At 52.7% G+C, this 20,328-nt stretch overlaps 9 protein-coding genes across 9 annotated transcripts; 4 read left to right on the forward strand and 5 right to left on the reverse strand.

The window, feature by feature from the left end:
* Positions 1 to 1,021: 1,021 nt before the first annotated feature.
* Positions 1,022 to 1,972, reverse strand: UCRPA7_4939 (hypothetical protein; the record flags this gene model as incomplete). Its single annotated transcript, XM_007917490.1, has 1 exon — positions 1,022 to 1,972. One exon carries the CDS (start codon positions 1,970 to 1,972, stop codon positions 1,022 to 1,024), a length of 951 nt encoding a protein of 316 aa, XP_007915681.1.
* A 1,018-nt stretch (positions 1,973 to 2,990) lies between these two features.
* UCRPA7_4940 (putative actin lateral binding protein) lies at positions 2,991 to 3,708 on the forward strand (the record flags this gene model as incomplete). The annotated part of the gene is made up of 3 exons (XM_007917491.1): positions 2,991 to 3,008; positions 3,164 to 3,468; positions 3,546 to 3,708. 3 exons carry the CDS (start codon positions 2,991 to 2,993, stop codon positions 3,706 to 3,708), a joined length of 486 nt encoding a protein of 161 aa, XP_007915682.1.
* A 279-nt stretch (positions 3,709 to 3,987) lies between these two features.
* UCRPA7_4941 (putative rrna processing protein rrp17 protein) lies at positions 3,988 to 4,732 on the reverse strand (the record flags this gene model as incomplete). Its single annotated transcript, XM_007917492.1, has 2 exons — positions 3,988 to 4,446; positions 4,496 to 4,732. 2 exons carry the CDS (start codon positions 4,730 to 4,732, stop codon positions 3,988 to 3,990), a joined length of 696 nt encoding a protein of 231 aa, XP_007915683.1.
* Positions 4,733 to 5,083: 351 nt separating this feature from the next.
* UCRPA7_4942 (putative er protein big1 protein) lies at positions 5,084 to 6,081 on the forward strand (the record flags this gene model as incomplete). The annotated part of the gene is made up of 4 exons (XM_007917493.1): positions 5,084 to 5,175; positions 5,242 to 5,615; positions 5,667 to 5,888; positions 5,942 to 6,081. The coding sequence occupies 4 exons, from the start codon at positions 5,084 to 5,086 to the stop codon at positions 6,079 to 6,081; spliced, it is 828 nt and encodes a 275-aa protein (XP_007915684.1).
* A 360-nt stretch (positions 6,082 to 6,441) lies between these two features.
* On the reverse strand, positions 6,442 to 6,883 carry UCRPA7_4943 (putative trm112p-like protein; the record flags this gene model as incomplete). Its single annotated transcript, XM_007917494.1, has 2 exons — positions 6,442 to 6,639; positions 6,698 to 6,883. The coding sequence occupies 2 exons, from the start codon at positions 6,881 to 6,883 to the stop codon at positions 6,442 to 6,444; spliced, it is 384 nt and encodes a 127-aa protein (XP_007915685.1).
* Positions 6,884 to 8,590: 1,707 nt separating this feature from the next.
* UCRPA7_4944 (putative peptidyl-prolyl cis-trans isomerase b protein) lies at positions 8,591 to 9,687 on the reverse strand (the record flags this gene model as incomplete). Its single annotated transcript, XM_007917495.1, has 4 exons — positions 8,591 to 8,805; positions 8,961 to 9,112; positions 9,175 to 9,301; positions 9,360 to 9,687. The coding sequence occupies 4 exons, from the start codon at positions 9,685 to 9,687 to the stop codon at positions 8,591 to 8,593; spliced, it is 822 nt and encodes a 273-aa protein (XP_007915686.1).
* A 583-nt stretch (positions 9,688 to 10,270) lies between these two features.
* Positions 10,271 to 10,948, forward strand: UCRPA7_4945 (putative snare domain-containing protein; the record flags this gene model as incomplete). Its single annotated transcript, XM_007917496.1, has 1 exon — positions 10,271 to 10,948. The coding sequence occupies one exon, from the start codon at positions 10,271 to 10,273 to the stop codon at positions 10,946 to 10,948; it is 678 nt and encodes a 225-aa protein (XP_007915687.1).
* Positions 10,949 to 11,264: 316 nt separating this feature from the next.
* Positions 11,265 to 13,261, reverse strand: UCRPA7_4946 (putative gle1-like protein; the record flags this gene model as incomplete). Its single annotated transcript, XM_007917497.1, has 3 exons — positions 11,265 to 12,044; positions 12,107 to 12,937; positions 13,217 to 13,261. The coding sequence occupies 3 exons, from the start codon at positions 13,259 to 13,261 to the stop codon at positions 11,265 to 11,267; spliced, it is 1,656 nt and encodes a 551-aa protein (XP_007915688.1).
* A 2,766-nt stretch (positions 13,262 to 16,027) lies between these two features.
* UCRPA7_4947 (putative cell wall biogenesis protein phosphatase protein) lies at positions 16,028 to 20,225 on the forward strand (the record flags this gene model as incomplete). The annotated part of the gene is made up of 4 exons (XM_007917498.1): positions 16,028 to 16,046; positions 16,172 to 18,720; positions 18,772 to 20,129; positions 20,186 to 20,225. The coding sequence occupies 4 exons, from the start codon at positions 16,028 to 16,030 to the stop codon at positions 20,223 to 20,225; spliced, it is 3,966 nt and encodes a 1,321-aa protein (XP_007915689.1).
* Between the last annotated feature and the right edge of the window lie 103 nt (positions 20,226 to 20,328).

The following is a 20,328-nucleotide window of genomic DNA, read 5'->3' on the forward strand; positions in this document are numbered from 1 at the left end:
GTCCTAGCGCAGCCGATTTGGTAGGTTAGACACAGATGGAGTGGGTACACATGTACCTCGCTGCTATTGTCTCCAGCCAAAGAATACCTACACAGACTCGCTGAAGTACATTTGCCTGCCACCCACCCGCCATCCAAAAGCCTCTCACGCCTCCCGCTCTCCCTCCTCCCTTGTTAGAGAGACTCGCCCATTCATTCACTCATTCATCCATTTTATTCATTCACACACACACTCACTCAACCTTACCTCACCTTCAGCTGGCCCATGCAGCGTGGCTGGGCACCCAATAAACGCACGTAGTGTGGGTGGCAGCCTTTCCCATCTTTTTGCAGCGGCATCTGGCTGGACATATCGCGAGCTGTGGCAATTCGTTCCCTCCCCTCTCAGCCACGATGCACTGCGAATCCTGCATAGATAGGCACCGAGTCTATTTCTAATCGATCAGTTCCCAGCAGCACGTTGCAGCCAGCTGTGACGCAGGCTGGACTACTGGGACGGCGAATTTTTTTGGTGTTTAGAGAGGGGCCTCTTGGATGCATTGATTCGACAAGAGATCCCGACACGCTTCTCCAACTATCCCTATTGCCCTGCGACTTGGCCCCCTAGCTCTTTCATTTTTCTCCAGTCATGCCAATAATGCGATGGGTACCTTTGGCCACCAGTCCCCTGAATAGAAAAGAAATGATCTCATTGTCTAAGTCAACGTCGAACGCGTTGCGCGTTGCGCGTACTGGCCAATTTATTATATTATACAAAGTAAATGCAATAAAAACGAGTGACTGCTTTCTCTTCGAACCTCCCACCTTTAGAGACAACCTTTGCCTCACTACAATAAGCAGTAACTCAGTATCCTCCATTGTGCTGTAAGTTAAGACCTTTGAGTGTTTTGGTTCCGAAGAGGTCCAACCTATGCGCCAGTTACGATAAAGTTTAAACATGAATTGATGAGCGTAAGCGTTCCACCAGCCCTGACGCCAACCTCCTTTGACGATGCGCCGGTCTTTGAATGTTGTCATTATCATTAGAAGTTCACCTTGAACTCGAAATTCTCCTCCAGATCATCCATGGGTAGATCTGATCCCAGCTGGCCGTCATCATCATCCTCTCCGTCGAAGATAGACAAGAACTCGAGTCGCCTCCAGTCCTCGCTCTCACTGGTCCTCTGACCTTCGGCATATCGTTCTGGGGTGATCGTGGTATCAGAGCCTGTGGATGCAGTGCTGAAGGAACGCGGAAGAGGTGCAATGGTGGTTTGCGGTTTGCGGCCATGGACCATCGAAGAGGCCGAGCGGCCCTTCGTGTAGCCCAGAGTGCTTCTTGACGCAGCCAGAGCACCGCTGTTTTCTGTTGATGTTGGTTTCGCCGGTGCTTGCTGACTGAGAGGCTTCTTGGCCCCCAATAATGACAAAGGTCCTCTGGCAGGAACCATTTCCGGCTTTGCTTTGATTCTGGGCTGTGCAGCTGACGTCTTCGTAGCCATTGACAGTGCGGAAGCAGCCTTTCTGGATGCGATTGTAGGAGGAGGTTTCGCAACAATTCTTGACTGCTTTCTGGCTCCAGTACCGGTCGACTGACCACCCAAGGAAGCTGCTTGCTTCTTGAGTACATGTTTGCTGGCAGGGACATCACGGACGCTCCAGTCCATCTCATCTAGGTCCTTCTTCACCTGTTCGTCCAGCTTCTTGAAAGCCCTTTGTTGCGATTCGTGCATCTGCCTTTCAATTCTGGTCATCCCATTGTCGTCGACGGAATTGTGGTAGTAATCGTAATAACCCTTAATTCTATTCTCTGGTTTGAGGACGTCAAAGTTCAGAACACCGTCTGGGAAGATGTCGGATTCATATGGGATATCCTTAGGCCTAGGAGGACAGTATTCGATATCTTCCTCCTCGTCATTTAGAGGATCGTTGAGGACTACAAGCTTGGATGCATCTGCCTTCGGAGCACTAGACTGGGCCTTCTTCACTGTCATAGGTTGCGATGTCTTCTCGATCTCTCGGACAATATCTTTGACTCCAGGAGCCTGAACAGTCCTAGCCTTTGCGTTTGTGGTTTTGTTACCCAAAGGAGCTCTCGTCGTTCGAGGTTCTGCGATCAGTCTAGGTTAAGAATTATTGCAGATGAAATTGGCTCCTTGATTTCTCACCGAGAGGCGTGACCCAGTTAGACTTCTCCGCTGCTTTCCCTCCCTTGCCAATTGTCATGATGTTTTCGTTTGCTCCTCTACTGCGGCCCCCAAGAACGCTTTTGCCGAGTCCATGATTAGCGTTCTCGTCGTTGAGTGGAATCTTGAGAGGAGTCTTGGGGTATCGAGCTCCAGGCGTCTTAGGCTGGAGTTGACGGATCCCTTGGTTCTGCTGCTGTTTGGCAACAGCTCCTGCGTGATGGCTGAAGGCCAAGTTCTCTTGATCTCGGGCGGCCAACATCGTCACAAGATCGCAGCCGCGACGGACGACTGGTAAAGATCGTGCACTGAATCAAATTGATGTGGTATTGGTTTCTCGATGCACAGGCTCAGTTTCGTGCAGTAATTGCCTCTAGACAAGTGTGTTGTGATGCTTAAGTTGATCAGATTCTGGGTTGGCATGGATTGTTGACGGGCCCTGGTTGTCCTGGCAACAAGGATTTGGAGTGTCTCACAGAGATAGCGGCTCTGAAACGGCCCAAAACGGGGAGCAGTTCAGGCTGCTTCTGGCACCCCACCTCTTTTGGGAAGACCACCAAGCCCCCTGGCTGTCTGATCAGCAGTGCGCTGCCCGCCACGACGCAAGCCAGCGAATAGGTCGCAACAGTTTAGAGGGGCATTTTGCATAGGTCTGCTTGTGGTGTACCTAACATCTTCACACCCTTTTGAAGTTCTGACCATTTCCTTCCATCACTCTTCCCATCTCACAATCCCCCCCTCAAGTCGCCATCAGATCTTTTTCAGGCCTCGTTCAGCAGCTAGACTCGCTTTTTTGACTTTCATCCCGACCAACTAAACATCCATCATGGATCGCATCAAGGAGGTGAGTTTCCCTACGCTCTCCGAACTGCCCCTGATTATCTACCCCGCCATCACCACCACCACCACCCACCGCCTACCGCGATCCACGGGTTATCAGCCAGCACCACGCCTTCATCGCGTCCCGGAATCACCATGGCTAACCTTATGCTCCGTCAGAAAATGAACCAGCTGCGCCTGGAGGCAGACGAGTCTTCCGCCAAGGCCGAGGAGCTCCAGTCTAAGGTCAAGGTGCTCGAGCAGGAGAATCTGTCCAAGGAGCAAGAGATCACATCTCTGCAGCACAAGAACGGTCTCCTCGAGTCCGAGGTCGAGAAGCTCGAGACGGCTATCAAGGATTTCAAGAAGGCCGCCGACGAGGGCCAGCAGCATGGTACTCAGAATGAGACCCTGTCACGGAGACTCCAGCTTCTCGAGGAGGAGGCCGAGGAAGCAGACAAGACGCTCCGTGAGGCTAATGAGAAGTATGTCACAGCCTCAGGCACACCCTTACCTCACCACACACTATATCAGCTCACAGAGAGCTGACATCATCCTACAGGCTTCGTCAAACAGATGTCAAGGCCGGCCACTTCGAGCGAAAAGTCCAGGCCCTCGAGGCCGAGCGCGACCAGTGGGAATCCAAGTACGAGGAGATGGCCAAGAAGTACGCCACGGTTCAGAAGGAGCTAGAGGAGTTCCAGCAAGAGATTGGCAACATCTAAAACACACCAAGCCTATTGCTTCTAGGTTGTCGGGTTGTAGCACTCGGGTGCAAAGGGAGGTTTCCGTTTACATTGCATCACTGAATTGTGGAGGATTCAGCTCAAGAATTCGTTGGACGTAGGCATGTCCCTCACCACTGGACTGTTATGAAGGAATGAAAGCTTTAGCCGCATTTCGCTTCTGCCATCAGATATGATCGATTCGTAATGATTCTATTAATCGTACGGGGTATCATCTTTTGAAGCCCAACAAGTCCATTATTCTCAAGATTAGACCTGCTACCGCTGTGGCCTTCCTTTCCTGGCCTTGTTTTTCCTGTCTGACGCCTGCCTGTCTAATTTTGATTCGTAACGAAACTTCTTTTTCTTCTTCTTGGGAGGATGCTTCTTTTGGTCCTTTCCAGACGTTGATTCTGTGTCTTTGCTGACCTTTTCTTTGCCATCTTCCTCCTCGTCTTCGTTACCCGATTCAATTTGCTCGGGTTTGTGTAATCCATCTCTGTCGACCATCACAGACTCGACTGTGACCGTGGTATAACGATCTTCGTCGATGTATTCCTCTTCATGATCCACAGGCTCCAAGGCAGGAGCCTCGTCCTGAAAGCCACCCCATTCTTCCTCGCCTTCATCATTGTTTGACTCGGCGTCAGAGCCCATACCAGCCACTTGGGCCTCCTTCAATAGGGCTTCGACATTCTTCACATGATCCTCGACAGCTTGCTTTCGTTCATCCCTGATCTACTACAGTTAGAGGACCATACAAACCACGTCCCTGAGATAGCCTTACCTGTTTCCTCAACTCGATCTTCTCTTGTCTTGCCTTCTCCGCGGCCTGTTCCTCGGCATATTTTTTCCTTTGTAGTTTGCGCTTGTGAAACCCGGTAAGGTATTCCTCCCTGGCGCTGTTGTCGAAGGATATCTCCTCAATCGCATGATCCTTCTTTCTCTTCTTCTGCAGGGGCGGTAGGACGCTCTTCTTGACTCTGGGTCGGGAGAATATTGGCTCGAGGAACTCACTCTCCATGGTGGCGTGTAGATTTTCTCCAGGATTTTATTTTTCGCAGCGGTTGGTTTGCAAAGGCGACCCTGGAAGGCTCTGAATCGCGGCGCTAAATGCCGGCAGTTTTAGAGGCTTGGGTGCGAAACTTTACTGACCAGCACTGCATCTTACTAGACTTACTGGGCTAATAAGTACGGCTACGGCGTGAGTGGTACTGGCGGAATTTGCCGTGTGGAAACGGAAGCTACCACGCAGCTGCTGCATCATTGCCAAACCTCCAAGCTCTTTGATTGCGTGCAGCCTGGGAATCTCCAACTTCATCCGTCTTCATCCGCTGCCATCGCGTCGCAATCCAGCAAAGCCGCATCAGCCGCCATGCGTCTCTCAACAGCAGCCGCTCTGCTGGCCTCCACAGCTGTGCAGGCGTTTTCCGACTCATCGCCCTTCGTCCTGCTATCCACGGCCCAGTAAGTCGGCCTCCCTGCGCGGCTTGCTAGCAAGCATGCAGACTAATCGCTCACACAACTCTGCAGGATCTCCGATATCTCTAAGACTGAACAGCTACAAACAAGTGGCCAAGTACTAGACTCAGCAAAGAAGATCCTGAGCTCCTGCTCAACCAGCCGCTATGTCGTCGTGTCGCAACCAAACCTGCACGCATCCGACCTGAGAGACAGGACAGGCTGCCTCGCCCCGAACCTATGCAGGGCTCGTGACAACAAGAAGATCCAGGGACAGTTCAGCGTAGCAGAGGTCATTGGGCAACTGGCGACGGAAGATATCTCAAACTATATCAAGTCGGCTTGCGAGGAGAAAGGAAAGGATGTCAGAGTGGAGGAGCATCAGCTCAGCCCTCTTCCCGGAGGCGCCAGCTCATCGAAACGTTCAGCAGTGATGGGCGATAACGGTGAGAACTTATTTCTAGACTCTGTAGGGATATCTTTCTAACGGACTACAGACCACGAGTTGGGCCAGATAGTTGAGACAGTCGAGGCGTCCGATGATTACACCATTATATACCTATCCAGTCCGCACGAGGGCAAGCCGTACGAATCCGAGTTCATCGAGCCGGTGCATATGGAGCTGAAGCACCGTCGGTCTGCTCCTATTACCATCGGTAGGAGGGCAGACAAGGCGGACAACAGACCTTTGTTTGAAAAGTACCAGTTCTTCACACCAGGTACGTTCTCACTGTACTCAGTTACTCTTTGTCTGTATTGACTGACTTGATAGGCATTTTCATGGGTCTTCTGGGCGCATTCGTCCTCCTCTCCATTCTGTACGTCGGTATCTCAGCGCTGTCTAGCCTTTCGGTGTCATATGGTGCCTTCGACAAGGAGATGGGACCTGCTGCGCAGAAGAAGCAGATGTAGATTCAATGAGGAAGAACAGGTAATTAAGTGTTCGCAGTTTTGTATCATATGCGGGAGTTTCGGGCGTGTCATGGCATTCGTATGTAGATCTGGGCTTAGCCCCTCGGAATATCACTCAGCAAGAGATGAAGAGACTATCTATGCGGTTTTACGGTCAGGAGAAGATGCGAGCGTGTGATCATCGTGCGGTGAATCAACTTGGATTTGTTCCCGCGAGGGTATAGTAATGTGTTTACTTCAGATCATGCCTCCCAATGCAAAGTCCTTTTCCGGAACGCCTTCTCGTAGCCAGTCACAGACATAGTGATCTATACGATACTTTTTTCCCCGTCATGCCGGACTCCTCCCCACAACTTGGCCTTATACCAAATGACTAGGTAATAAGAAGTTTGCGATGCCTTCCCGAATGTTGTACTCGTGACCACAGTTACCACACACAAGCTTTCCCTCCATTATCTGAGTCTCAAGGAGCAATGTGTGCAGCTCTTTCAGCATGGCCTCATTGCTCTCAAGTTCCTCCGCCGTTGGCGGCTGGGCTGGCAATGCCGGAAATCCCAACTTTTTGCAATCGTTAAAACAGCACAGAGGGAGATTTAAAGGGGAAGACAACTCCTACCTCAGTTGATGTGGTCTGTAGGGCAGCCCAGTCTATGCGGGGCAGCACATTGATGATGAGTTGCGGGTTGATCTCGATGTCGTCGTGCACAAGCTCGGCATCCTTGGGGTGCAGAGGAAACGAGCTTGACGTCGTCTTGCACGCCTTGACCGCGCAGGTCAGGAAATTTATGCTCAGAACTTTCATGATGGTTTTGCTTGCTGGTTCAACCTGTAGAATGGATGTGCTCAAGGTCTTTAACAGAACTCGAATCTTTAAGTTGGTCCGTGCGCGACCCGCCCGACCCAATCAGATCCCTCTTCTCGAGCTCAACTTGCAGCCCTGCAGGCGGATGATAGTTTCACTCCTTAAGAATACCCAGTGGTTAACCATTATAAACATGAGGGTAAATCTTGAATGAAGGTTTTATTACTTGTTTTGATAGTCTAGGAGACTATGCGGAAGGATTACTGGAGGTCCCACTCATAGACCAGCTATACAGAGAGAGCCCTAAAGACTTGCCAACCAAATTCTCCATCTAGGGTTCCGGGCTCTTTGGGCTCGCCCCTCGATATTGTTATATCTCCAAACCGGCCTCTGATTCTAGCCACTTAGCTTGTATCAACCCAGGCGGATAGAGATCACAGTCCCTTTCGTCCGTTGCAAAAGTATTTCCCGTGATCGCTCTCCACTTCCAGTCAAAGGGCGATCGAGCACTTCCAAGGAGATGATATGCCACGATGGTGATGGTCCAAGCCGTCATACCAGGCCGCCACCGATTCCAGAATTTTGGTTTATACCACTCGATCCCTCCATTGGGTAACTTTGCCACTTTCATCTCTTTCCGCTCAATAGTCGTGTAATAGTCAGTAAGACACCTCTCGCAGGATCCCAGGACGTCCCGACACTCGACGAACAGATCGCCCTCCTCGCGGCTCTTTCGCAGTCTAATAGGGGCGACAGAGTAACTTGGATCTACGTGTCGGCAGATACAGTAGAGAGAATTTGTATCCATCGTTGATCGGAGTTTGTCGTCTGAGATATGCAAGCGAACATTGCTGATGGTGTGGGTGGCGCACAGGAACAGCTGGTCGTCAATCACTTTCGCGCGCCAAATCTGGTTCCAGCCATGGGAATATAGCGTATTTGTGAGGTCTGCATGTAGATTATGTAGAGGAAGGCCACAAGGAGCACCGTAGCAATGACGGTTCATGACAAGACGTGCGTGATGATAGCCCAGTTTGTAGTGTCCATCCAGAAAGAAGGAGGTGTTCTGGTAACAGGGCCGCAAGTGCTTGAGCTGGGGATTGTTGGTCGTATGTTCCAAGGTCAGTGGGCCGCACGATGGCGAAAAGGGGTGTAGCCTCGAGCATATCGAGCAAAAATAATAAGCGCTGCCGTGATCCCTTTCCAGGAGAAGGAGGAGAGAATGGCGCTCTCGGCGCCCGAGCACTGGCTTCTGTGGTAGGAGTAGCAGATACCAAGTCTTACATGTCAAAGCAAGGGCGGTAATGGCCACAGGGGTGTTTCGTAATTGCGCCGATATCAGGAGAAGGATCTCGACTGGCAGTTGCAGCAATGGCGACGGCGATCCTGTAGGGCGAGGATCACCCCGTGCAATAAAAGAAGAACTAGATTGGCACATGAGAGAAACAGCGTTTTGATGAAAAGAGACAAAAAGAGGATTGGAATCAAGGGAAGCGGGAGAACAGTGTAGGGTTAGATAGGAATACCAAAGATTTGGGGTTTCTGGATACGTGAAACTCTATTACCAGTGAGGCTATATCAAAGTAGTTACCGGGCAGCATTCTCACCAATCGCAACATAATTAGGACGGAGAAAGGGCAATTCACGAACAGCGAGGTTTGCAGAATTGAGCAAAAGGAACGACTTTTTCTATTCCCCATATATGTTTCATGCCAGAGTCTTCTCATATCCGATGTCGATTCTCTCGTCTCGCTTCTTCGTCAAGCGTAGGTACAGAGCAACCGCGCCAACGATAACACCGAAAAGGGCAGCCTTTTGGAAGATGGACCACAGCTCGGAGTGCCCACCTTTGTTGAAGACATTCACTTCCGGCAGATCCTCAGCGGCATAGCCAGCTGCCCATTGAGCACTGCCACGCAAGTCTGCAGGCGGGGCGACGGACGAATCAGCAAAATCAACGGGCGATTTGAAGGAGAGTCTCATAGAAGAAAATAGGGCACAGTATAGATGCAGCGTACGTATTCGTGCGGGCAGGTGGATTGGGTAGTAGTAGTACTTTAGAGCTCCACGTGAATACCTTCGGGGGGTACCTCCAGCTCGCCACTCTTGACAATCTTGACTGTCTTCTCGGGCTTGTCTCCAGGCTGGGTCTTGGCATTCTCGATCTTCTCAACGATGTCGTAGCCCTCGAGGACCTCACCGAAGACGACGTGGCGGCCATCGAGCCATCTGCAAGGTGCAAGCGTTAGTCATATCAATTGAGGACTGTTGGCTACAACAAGGTGACTTACGAGGTGATAACGGTGGTGATGAAGAACTGCGAGCCATTGGTGTCCTTGCCGGCGTTGGCCATGGACAGGAGGCCCTTCTTCGAGTGCTTGAGCTTGAAGTTCTCGTCCTCAAAGCGGTCGCCATAGACTACAGATTCCATGTCAGTCAATGGAAAATATACGGTGACGAATGCAGAGCTCCTTACTCGACTTGCCACCAGTACCGTCGCCCTTGGTGAAGTCACCACCCTGGATCATGAACTGCTTGATGACACGGTGGAATGTCGAGCCCTCATAGCCGTAGCCCTTCTCGCCGGTGGCCAGAGCGCGGAAGTTCTCCGTGGTCTTGGGGACGGTCTTGCCATAGAGGCCCATGACGATGCGGCCGAGGGGCTCATCGCCGTGGGTGATGTCGAAGTAGACCTTGTGGGTGATCTTGGGGCCCTTGGTGGCCTCGGCAGTCGACGAGAACAGCACCAAGCTCACTCCGACGAGGAGAGCGGCGGACACAAATAGCCGCCTGAGACTGAACATTGTGGAAGCTGAAGAATCGCAATATTCAGCTCTGGATTGGGAATTGGATGGTGGAGGAGATGGTAAATCTAGAAAGGAGCGAGGTCTTGGATCTTAAAGGACAGATTCACTATGCACGGAGGGACCTCGCCGAGCAGGGAGGTGGGTAAGCTACACGTTTCACGACGCCATCCAGGGGGCGGCAAGGAGAGGGCTGGTGGGGACCAGAGAAACAGCTGCACTTCTCGCGTTCTTAGTGGCCGCGACTAATGAGCGGCACTGGCACTGGTCCGATTTGCAGGTGCCTGCCAGTGGAATTTCCCCTTCCAAGGTTGTCGGTTCAGTGCAACGTCATCCACAGTCCAACAGTCGCACCGATTCTACCGACGAGCTCGATCATTAACAGCGCATGAGACTTCACGACAGACTACTTAGTACATGATACCAATGATAATCTGATGGTGTCGGAGACATCTACAGAGACAGAATGATGTCTTCAAGTAATGAGGAGGACCCGTTCCTCCAGGTCCAACAGTAAGCTTTATGTCAACTGATCGCCCACATCTTTGGCTAACGATGTGCGATTAGAGATGTGCTCTCTCAAATGGAATCAACGCGGCCGCTATTCACATCGTATCTACGCATCCGATCTCTAAGTACAGACGCAAACTCCCCAGAGCTCGCCTCCGCGCGGTCCGACCTTGAGTCTGCGCTCGCCTCCCTAGCCGAAGATCTCGCAGACCTCGTCGAGTCCGTCAAAGCCGTCGAATCGAACCCGGCACAATATGGCCTCTCAGCGCATGAAGTCACGCGGCGCAAGCGGCTGGTCCAGGAAGTCGGAGGCGAGGTCGAAGACATGCGGGAAGAGCTCGCCAAGAAGCTGGATGCCGCCGCCGCACCCGGCAGAGGCGGCGCGCACGACCTGCCGGACCCGAACGCGTTCGCGATTGCGGACGGCGACGCGGACGACAACTACGCCGAGTTCGAGCAGCAGCAGCAGATGGAGATGATGCGCGAGCAGGACACGCACCTGGACGGCGTGTTTCAGACGGTGGGCAACCTGCGGCGGCAGGCGGACGACATGGGCCGCGAGCTTGAGGAGCAGCATGAAATGCTTGAGATGGTGGACAATCTCGCGGACCGCGTGGGCGGGCGGCTTCAGACGGGCGTTGAGAAGCTTCGGTATGTGATGCGGCACAACGAGGACCGGCTCAGTAGCTGCTGCATCGGTGTGCTGATAGTGGTGCTGATTATCTTGTTGATTCTGCTTTTGGTGTTATAAGAGTGGGCATGGGAATGGGCATGGCGGTCACTTGTTTTGCATATATATGGAACTTTCAAGATCGTAGCGCTAGGGCGATCAATGTCGCCTCTATTTTTCAGTTGATATACCCTAATCTAAGCCTCATGGGGACTGTCTCGCACAGTCAGATGAGGCGGTTTCTATTCAGAAGAAACATATGCCGCCCCCTTATTCATCAAGTGGTATCCGTATCTCGTGATACATGTCCGAAGCATCCTCAACGCCAAGTGCCAATGATTTTCCGATTTCCATGACATTCCCCTTTTCTTATATGTTGCATTTTTCGCAATACCTATCAACTCAAATCGAGACCGACTGTTCTCTTCAGGAGCTGTCCGTGAACCTCGAGAGATCTCACCGCGGAGGTCTTCTCAGGCGCAATAGCCGGGAATTCAACAAGTGCGATCCTCAGCGCCGCAATACCTGCATTACCGTAGAATCCGATGAATCGCTTCTCGGTGTGCTCAATCATTGCCTTGAGGACAACACATTGAGTGTTTGAGATCTCTGACGGAGGTGTGTTGACAATCTTCGAGAACGCCTCCCAGTACCTGCTAGGTGGCCAGGGGTTGGATTTCTTAGACTTGGCAAAGTCTCTGAGAGCCACGGCGGCGTAGCCGGCACCAAGGCCGGTCATATGATCCATGTGCTCCTGTTCCGTGATCCATGCGCCATCCTTGCGCTTCCATCCAACACGCTCTCGACCGTGCTGGGTCTTCTCGGAGCCCCTATAGCCGAATAAGACGGGGCAGATGACGCGAAATTTGGCGATGAACATGTCGATCAAGCTCTGGCCGCGCCAGTGGAAGGCTGAGTCGGAGAAGACATGAGCGGCGGCCACTCCTATTGGGTCCGCTGCTTTGGTGTTCGCTCCACATTCATTGACGAATTGACTCAGGATTGCCTTGGAGAAGTGATTGAGAAGGTAGAGGAATAGAGAAGGCAACTGAGACTCATTGTGAGTGGCTCCCTCGACAGGCTCTCGAGGAAGAAGGACAAATTGGTTGGGATCAATGAGCTGGCTTCCAACGGAGTTCTCAAGTGCAATTCGCAAGGTCGCTACGATCTTCTCCATCTACATATCGACAGTCAGCTCTGGATACTTCATATTGACAAGCAGAAGAGAATTTTACTTACAACTTTCCTATTTGCGGTTTTGTCGAGACTCAATTGTCCCACAGACTTTCGGATCTCTCGCCGCATATCGCCCATGATATTTTTAAGGGCAAGATTGGAGGTGGCTTGTGACGCAAGAGAAGCTCGCAGCTGCTTGAGATTCTGGTGGATCACTGTGTGCCTATCCGCAGCCACTGCCTTCTGTGGCTGAGGCGCCGAAACTGGTGTAGACGTTCCATTGACAGCTGGTGCAGCCGGCGGACTAGCGAAGGGGTTATTTGTATTGTTGGAGGCTTGAGTGCTGATCTGGGAGAAGATTGAGGGAGTAGCTTGTTGAAAGGGGGACGCGGTCCCTGCGGGCTGCTGTGTGATAGCTGCCTGATCAAAAGGTGACGGCTGGGTGGCTGAAGCCTGAGTTTGCGGAGTCGGGACACCGAAAACTGAAGCATTCGCGGGCTGTGCGGGTGTAGTCGTGGAGGATGGTGTAGCTGTGCCATTGACAGCTGTCGCTGGAGTATTAGAAAGCTCCTTGGCTGGTGCAGTGGGAGCTGGAGTAGAGGCGGGCTGCTCCTTTGTCTGAACCGGAGCTGCTTGCGGCGCCTTCGGCGCCTCTGGCTCGGGAGGAAGCTTAGGGACGCTCTTCGCCCTCAATACCCGTAGGCGCTCCTCCTCGGCGCGTATTGCTCGCTCGGCCTCGAGTCGCTCCTGTTCTCTCGCCTGTTGCTCCTGAAGGCGGAGGATTTCTTCATTGGCTTCAAATAGCTCGACAACTTGGAGGGCGCGTTCTCGGACGCGGGTATGCTTCTCAACCGCAGCTCGTAAGGCTTCTCGGTGATTCAATTCGCTGTTTCGCTCGGGGGTCAAGAAGTCAGCGAGTAGCAGTCTCTCTGGACTTGACTGTTGTAAGCTTCGTCGTGCCCCTCGAGGGATGCGAGGGGCGGTAGGCGAGGAGCTCGGCATCCTGACACCTGGGAGGCTGGAAGAGCAGTTATAATGACATGCTCATGAGGGTAGGGGGATCAAGGATTCGAGAGGATGAGAGCGGGTAGAAGATCAGAATGGTTGGAGGAAAGGGGATTGAGGTGTCGGGGGTGTCGGGAGTGAATTGGAGTTGGTGATCGTCAAACGGACGTTGAACCCGAAGCTCTGGGTAATAAAGAACGGGTCGGGTAGCATATGGCAAGGTATAGGTGAAGATTGCGGCAGGCGGCGACCGCTTCTACCGGCAGAAAGAAGGTGGTGAAGGAGCTGGTGGGTGTAGTTAATAGTTATGCAGGAAAGGCGGCTAGCGTGTCCGCAGTAACAATTACTTTGGCTAGGACAATACTAACCAACCGCAAGCCACCTGCGCCTGCTGTGGGGACGGGGAACCTTGAAAGACCGTAAGGCAAGGTAGGTAGGGAGGTAGATATTCCCGGCAGGGCAGCGTTGAGCTCTCGATTCTCAATTGAATCGTGAAACTCCAGGACTGGTACTGACATACCTAGGTAAAGGGAAGAAACTACCTACCTAGGTAGGGCTAGCAAGTAATAATCGACAATACTAAGTATTTTGGTATGGCCGTGTACAATGGACGCTGAAGCCTTGAATAAGACGCTACTCCAGCGCCCACAGACAATTGGAAGCAGACTAATCTACCCATTGTTCCCCTCGAGACACGCCTCAATAGACATCATTGGCGACGTGCACATTATGAGCCTCCTATACAGTAGTACCGTCTCGACAACATCTAGCGATTGGTTCTATCCTGCACCTGAGAGGGTGGAGGACGAAGCTCTTTCCGATGCCCGGTCAATCGCACGGTCCCTCACTAATAAGCCGCAGTCGGGGGCTCTACCCATGGAGGTGGGATGGTTGGAGAGCGTACTGCGTAGCATCGCAATCAAGCTACCCTGGCACCTGGAGTCCTGGACACCCAAGGTCAGCAAGGCCAGCAAGGCCAGCATGTCCCATATACACAAAGCATCATATTACGTAGTTATTTCAGATGCATCTTGTTTACCACAGCCGTAAGTCGTGCGACGTGTTCAGATTCATGTTAGCATTACGCAGTATCAACGAGGTCAGCGTGATGAGTCCATACAAATTGAGCTGCCGCTACCTCATGCGCGTATAGGTTTTGCTGCATCACAGAGTTGCAAGGTGGCTTGCATCCGCCGTGGGGGATCATCCGAATGCTCTCTGGTCAGGCCAACAAGCTACAGTACTTAGGGAAGGGAGGTTTACCTAAACTACCTTAGGTAGATAATCTAGGCAGTTATTACTGTAAGGTAGGGACGGATGTATCTTGACTGAGGTGAGGTCCCTACTGTAGGTTGTCTGCAGCAGCCGAGCGGCGGCTTTGCCTCGTAAGCCCCGTACCGTATCGTACCTAATCTAAAGGTACAATATCTGAAGTATCTGAGGGGCTTGCGGGCTTGCCTCCTTGCCCATCCATGGACCATATCCATATGATTGACGCCCAAAGACTGGCATCCTCCCGCACATCATCGACGTAATGCAGGGAACACCAGGAAGTGCCAATTGAAGGCTGAGAAAGGACTATCACTCACTCCCTCCCTCCCTGATCCATTGCCTCGTAGTGACTGGTGCCGCTCGCTACTTGCACCATCCCCACCTTGCCGAAAAAGACGGGAACCGGGAGAGCTAGGTAGCAGCCTTCTTGTTGGCCGATAGACAATACCCATACGCCATACTCCAAGGCTCTGTAGGAGGAAACATTGGTTTGGTGAAGTGACGAAATACCCTAGGTACTGTAGGTACTTGAACCGAAGGATAGCCTACCGGTAGTACCTATCCCTCGAGGAATTGCCCTCCTTCAGCAAAAGCATGCCCAGGTGGCCTTTACTAGCCTCTGGTATCCTCACTAGAAAATTATCTATCAAGGCAGCATTGAGGTGCTATTAAGTTGCATACATACCTATAGATGATGAAATTAGAGATGGCTTTGGTAGGTACGTAGTACGTATGATGCCGTAGTCGATGTGTGTTTCTTAACACGACCCTGGTGTCGTTTTGTGCCCTCGTCATTTGGCCACTTTGTGTGGAGCAAAAGTGCGGGCCGAGCGTCGAAAAGCCAGGATTGAGGTGCTCTTTTGCGGCGTGCGGCCCTGCGTGCTCAGTCACCAGTGGGAGCTAAGCCAGCTGCGGGTGCCTCCAGTACCAGGAGTACCTCCCGAGGTCCTGCTGAGCACCACTAACAGGCCAAGCCCAGTGTGGCTTCCACCAAAGGGACCTACCAACCAGCTAACCTATCACCACATTAGGTGCAGTGCCATTGCGACTGCGACTGCAGCGTCCATGCTCCCGCCGCCGTCTCCATCATCTACCTTCCTTGCCTATCTGCTTCTTCTCCGTCTCTCCTCACCTTCAAAACCTACAGACTTCCATCTCCCCATCGCCTCCTGCCTACCATCTTTCCACCATCCCGCTCCCTTTTCCTCTCTGACTCTCTCTCTCTCTCTTCCACACTCCTTGGTACTCAGCAAGCAACTCTTTCCATCCTTTCATTTACCCTCCTTCCTACCTTCCTTACTTTGAGGAGCCGTTCCTCTTACCTGTCCTGTCCTACCCAAAAAGCAAGCCAAAAGATACCACCACCACCACCACCACCCACAACCCGCCGCCACACAACCACACAACCCCAAAAACATCCACAACCAGCTGTTCTTTGACTGTCTTTCCTCGTCAAATCCGTCGCCGGCTCCGGCGCCACATCGTATCACAGAGTTTCAAGCTCGACTCTCGACAGCGACAACTACAGTGTCGTAAGCTTATCAGCTTGAGCTCTTCCTCGCACTTGACGTGCTCTCCTGGACCGGCTAGCTCGTCATGGAGCAGCAACAGCAGCCTCCTCCAACAGGGGGTGTTCCCGGCCCTACTGGCCGCAGGCTTCACATTGCCCATCGTCGAAGCCCTTCCGAGTTGACTCCGTTGATGAGCATGTTTGCCAATCCTGGAAGTATGTTTTGATCTTGCTCTCCTTATTCTGTCAAGTTGGTCTCGGGATTCCTCTATTTTCACCTCTGGGGTCGAGCTTCATCCACATTGGCATCATCGCAGATACTAACGTCACCTCTTTTGCAGTGGAGCAGCTTGCCATCCAGCAGCAGATCGAGCTCTTGCAGCAACAGCAGCAGCAGATCCAAGCTACACACCAACAATATGTCAACATGGGCATGCTCCCGCCGGGGCAGCCCCTCGCCGCCGGCGGTGCCTACAATCCCTTACAGCCGGGCATGACAAACATGTCACCGCAAGCCGGCTTCCAGTTCCCCAACCAGCTACCGCAGCAGAACATGGCTCCTCCCACCCAACCCCTGTCACATCGTCGTAATCAGTCGGCACTCCCGAATATGGGTATGGGACCACCTCCGGCCCCGTCTTCTGGGGCGTCCGGCTCTGCGTTTGGCAACTTTGACAACTCGCAGCAAGCCCACGGCCGAGACAACGCCGCATCTCGAGGAGGGCGAGGCGGCGGAGGCTCCGGTGGTGGTCATCAGAGACGTCACTCCTTGGCATTGGCTGATGCCAAAAAGGCTGCTGAGATTGCTCAGCAGAAACGTACCACGACCGGTTTCCAGTTTCCGGGACCTGGCGCTACTGGTGGTGACAAGCCAGAGGAGGAGAATAGACCCCCTACTCAGACACCTACCGATAGTCAAATCGCCCAGGGCTCAACCACGAGAGGAGGTCGGGGCGGTGCGCACGGCAGGAGCCAGAGCATGGCAGTCGGCCGTGGTGGCGCTGCCGGACGTGGTGGCTCCATGCACTTCTCGACCGAGTCAACCGGCGGCCAAGGCGGTGATTTCCCACGCCGTGGCAGCGGTCACGCTCGAACATCATCGCGCAATTTCGAAGGCAACTGGCGCAACCAGGCTCAGAATCAGGGCCAGGACCAGGCCAATCTCAATCAACCCCAGCAGGGATTCCAGCCGGGGCACCGTCCCCGCGGTTCCATGAACCAGTCCGTCAATCTCAACAACTTTCAATATCCTGGACAGCCACAACTTGTTCAGATGCCGGGCCAGATGCTGATTCCCGGAATGTTCCCGGGTCAGCAACTGAACCCCATGCAGATTGGCCAGCTGCAGGCGCTTCAGGCTGCGCAGATGAATGGCCAAGGCTTTGTCGGTCTTCAGGGCAGCCAGCACGCTCCTCAACTGGCTGGACAGCAGCAGCAGCAGCAGCAGCAACGAAAGACGCTTTTCACTCCTTACCTTCCTCAGGCAACACTTCCTGCCCTACTCGGAGACGGCCAACTCGTCTCTGGAATTCTGCGTGTTAACAAGAAGAACCGTAGCGATGCTTATGTGTCCACTCATGATGGTCTCCTGGATGCGGATATTTTCATCTGTGGAAGCAAGGACCGCAATCGGGCCCTTGAGGGAGACCTTGTCGCAGTTGAGCTACTCGATGTTGACGAGGTGTGGTCCCAAAAGCGCGAAAAAGAGGAGAAGAAGAAGCGAAAGGATATCACGGATACCCGAACTGGTTCCACTAATGGTGGCAGCCAGAACAACAACGGTGATGATAGTAACAACGCGGAAGGTGGTATTCGCCGCCGAGGCAGTCTGAGACAACGCCCAACACAGAAGAAGAATGATGATGTGGAAGTCGAAGGTCAGAGTCTTTTGCTTGTTGAAGAGGAAGAGATCAACGACGAGCAGAAGCCGTTGTATGCAGGCCACATCGTGGCTGTCATTGAGCGTGTTGCCGGCCAGATGTTCTCCGGTACACTTGGTCTGCTCCGACCAAGCAGCCAGGCTACGAAGGAGAAGCAGGAAGCTGAGCGTGCTGCTAGAGATGGTGGTGGCCGTCAAGACAGCCGCCAGCAAGAGAAGCCCAAAATCGTCTGGTTCAAGCCCACAGACAAGCGAGTGCCTCTCATTGCCATCCCCACAGAGCAGGCGCCCCGCGACTTTGTCGAGAAGCACCAAGACTATGCTGACCGCATCTTCGTTGCGTGCATCAAGCGTTGGCCTATCACATCGCTCCACCCCTTCGGTACTCTGGTCGAGCAGCTCGGTAGAATGGGTGACCTGAAGGTCGAGACTGATGCTCTTCTTCGAGACAACAACTTTGCCTCCGACGAATTCTCCGAGGCCGTGCTGCGAAGCGTCGGCCTCCAGGATTGGTCACTTGGGAAGGAGGACGAGGCAGCTATTGCTGCCCGTCGTGATTTCCGCACTGAGAAGTCCTTCACTCTTGACATGGATGGTTCAGTCGAGCTCGGCAATGCGATTCATCTCAAGACTTTGCCGGACGGAAAGCTTGAAATTGGTATCCATGTCCCTGATGTCACTCACTTTGTAAAGGCCAACTCGTTGGTCGACCGTGAAGCCAAGAAGCGCGGCACTGCTGTGCATCTTGTGAACAGATTCTGCGCTATGCTTCCACCAAAGCTGTCCAGCGAGGTCTGCTCCCTCACTCCAGGCCAGGAGCGTCTGACCGTTAGTGTGGTGTTCAACGTCAATCCACACAACGGCCAAGTTGCAGATAGCGATATCTGGGTTGGAAGGAGTATTATCAAGAGCGGTGGCAAGATCACCCTGACTGAAATTGACGAGGCTCTTTCTGGCCAGGGATCCTTCAAGCACAGCACTGTTCAGCTCAAGGATCTCCAGATTCTGAACGTAAGTTCTTTCTACTGATCAAAAATTGAATTACAATGCTAACACAATCAGGCTGTTGCCCAGAAGTTTCGGGAAGCGCGTTTGGGCGCGGGCGGCGAGCCAATCGCCCCGCTGCGTCTCCTCCAGCAACTTGATGACGAGAACATTCCTATCAAGCACAACATCTTCGATTCTACTTCCGCAACTGAGCTAGTAGAAGAGATTACGCACAAAGCGAACGCGTATGTCGCTCAGCGTCTCGCTCAAGCTCTTCCAGAGAAGGCCCTTCTGCGTAGACAAGGGGCGCCTAATCAGCGCCGTCTGCAGACTTTTGCGGATCGGATGACGGCCTTGGGTTACGAGATCGACAGCTCCAGCAGTGGCGCTCTTCAGAACAGTCTCTTCAAAGTTGACGATACCGATATTCGAAAAGGTATGGAGACATTGCTGCTAAAGACAATGCACCGTGCCAAGTACTTTATCGGAGGCAAGACTGTGAAACAGCTGTGGCCGCACTATGCTCTTAACCTACCACTATACACTCATTTCACCAGCCCAACCCGGCGGTACGCAGATGTTATTGTGCATAGGCAACTTGAAGCTGTCCTTTCCGAAGGCAAGATCGAGTACAATGACGATCTGGAGAATCTTGTTAAGACGATCGAATCGTGCAACACCAAGAAAGACTCGGCTCAAAATGCCCAGGAACAGAGCATTCATATTGAGTCCTGCCGCATCATGGATAGAAAGAAGCAGGAAGTCAACGGCGATCTCATCAGCGAGGGTATCGTAATCTGCGTATATGAGTCAGCATTCGACGTCTTGATCCCTGAGTGGGGCTTCGAGAAGCGCGTCCACTGTGATCAGCTTCCACTAAAGAAGGCTGAGTTCAGAAAGGAGAAGAGGGTTCTTGAGCTTTACTGGGAGAAGGGCGTCCCTAGTTCGGCTTACGTCCCAGAGGATGAGCGACCGAAAGCTGCTGCCTCTGTCAGGATGTCAAACGCCATGGCAGCTCAACGACAGGCTGAAGAGGCCGAGCGGGTCAGGAAGGAACGCGAGGAAGCTGCCCGCAAGCAGACTGAGACCGGGACCATCTCGACGGATGATGTCGATGCCCTCTTTGATGACGACGATGACAACGCATCAGACATCACCGAGGCAATGGCAGGCGCTTCCCTAGCTGAACGGCCGACACAGAGTGTGCCGGGCTCACCGACTCGATCCTCGTCAACTGCAGCCGGCAACTTGCACCGCACCAGATCCGACTCCAAGGCGCCAATCACGGAGGCTCCAGAGACACGCCTGACAAACAAAGAGAAGTATCTCAAGCTCTTCAAGCTAAGAGAAGAAGGCGGCGAGTACATACAGGACGTGACTGAGATGACACGCGTTCCGGTCATTCTGAAGACGGACCTGTCTAAGAGTCCGCCGTAAGTCATTCCCACCATTGAGATGTCAAATGTGTATATACTAACGCTCAATCCAGTTGTTTGACCATTCGCTCTTTGAACCCATATGCGCTGTAAAGCAAAGAGGAGAGTTAAAGAAGCACTTGCTAGCCGCAGGCTATCACAGTGAGAGGCCAAATAGGCTTCGTTGTTGGAGAAAGTTATACCGAGGTGAAAATAA

Source organism: Phaeoacremonium minimum, assembly GCF_000392275.1.
Source record: "Phaeoacremonium minimum UCRPA7 unplaced genomic scaffold PA7_03_scaffold_373, whole genome shotgun sequence".
In the NCBI taxonomy this organism is placed as follows: domain Eukaryota; kingdom Fungi; phylum Ascomycota; class Sordariomycetes; order Togniniales; family Togniniaceae; genus Phaeoacremonium; species Phaeoacremonium minimum.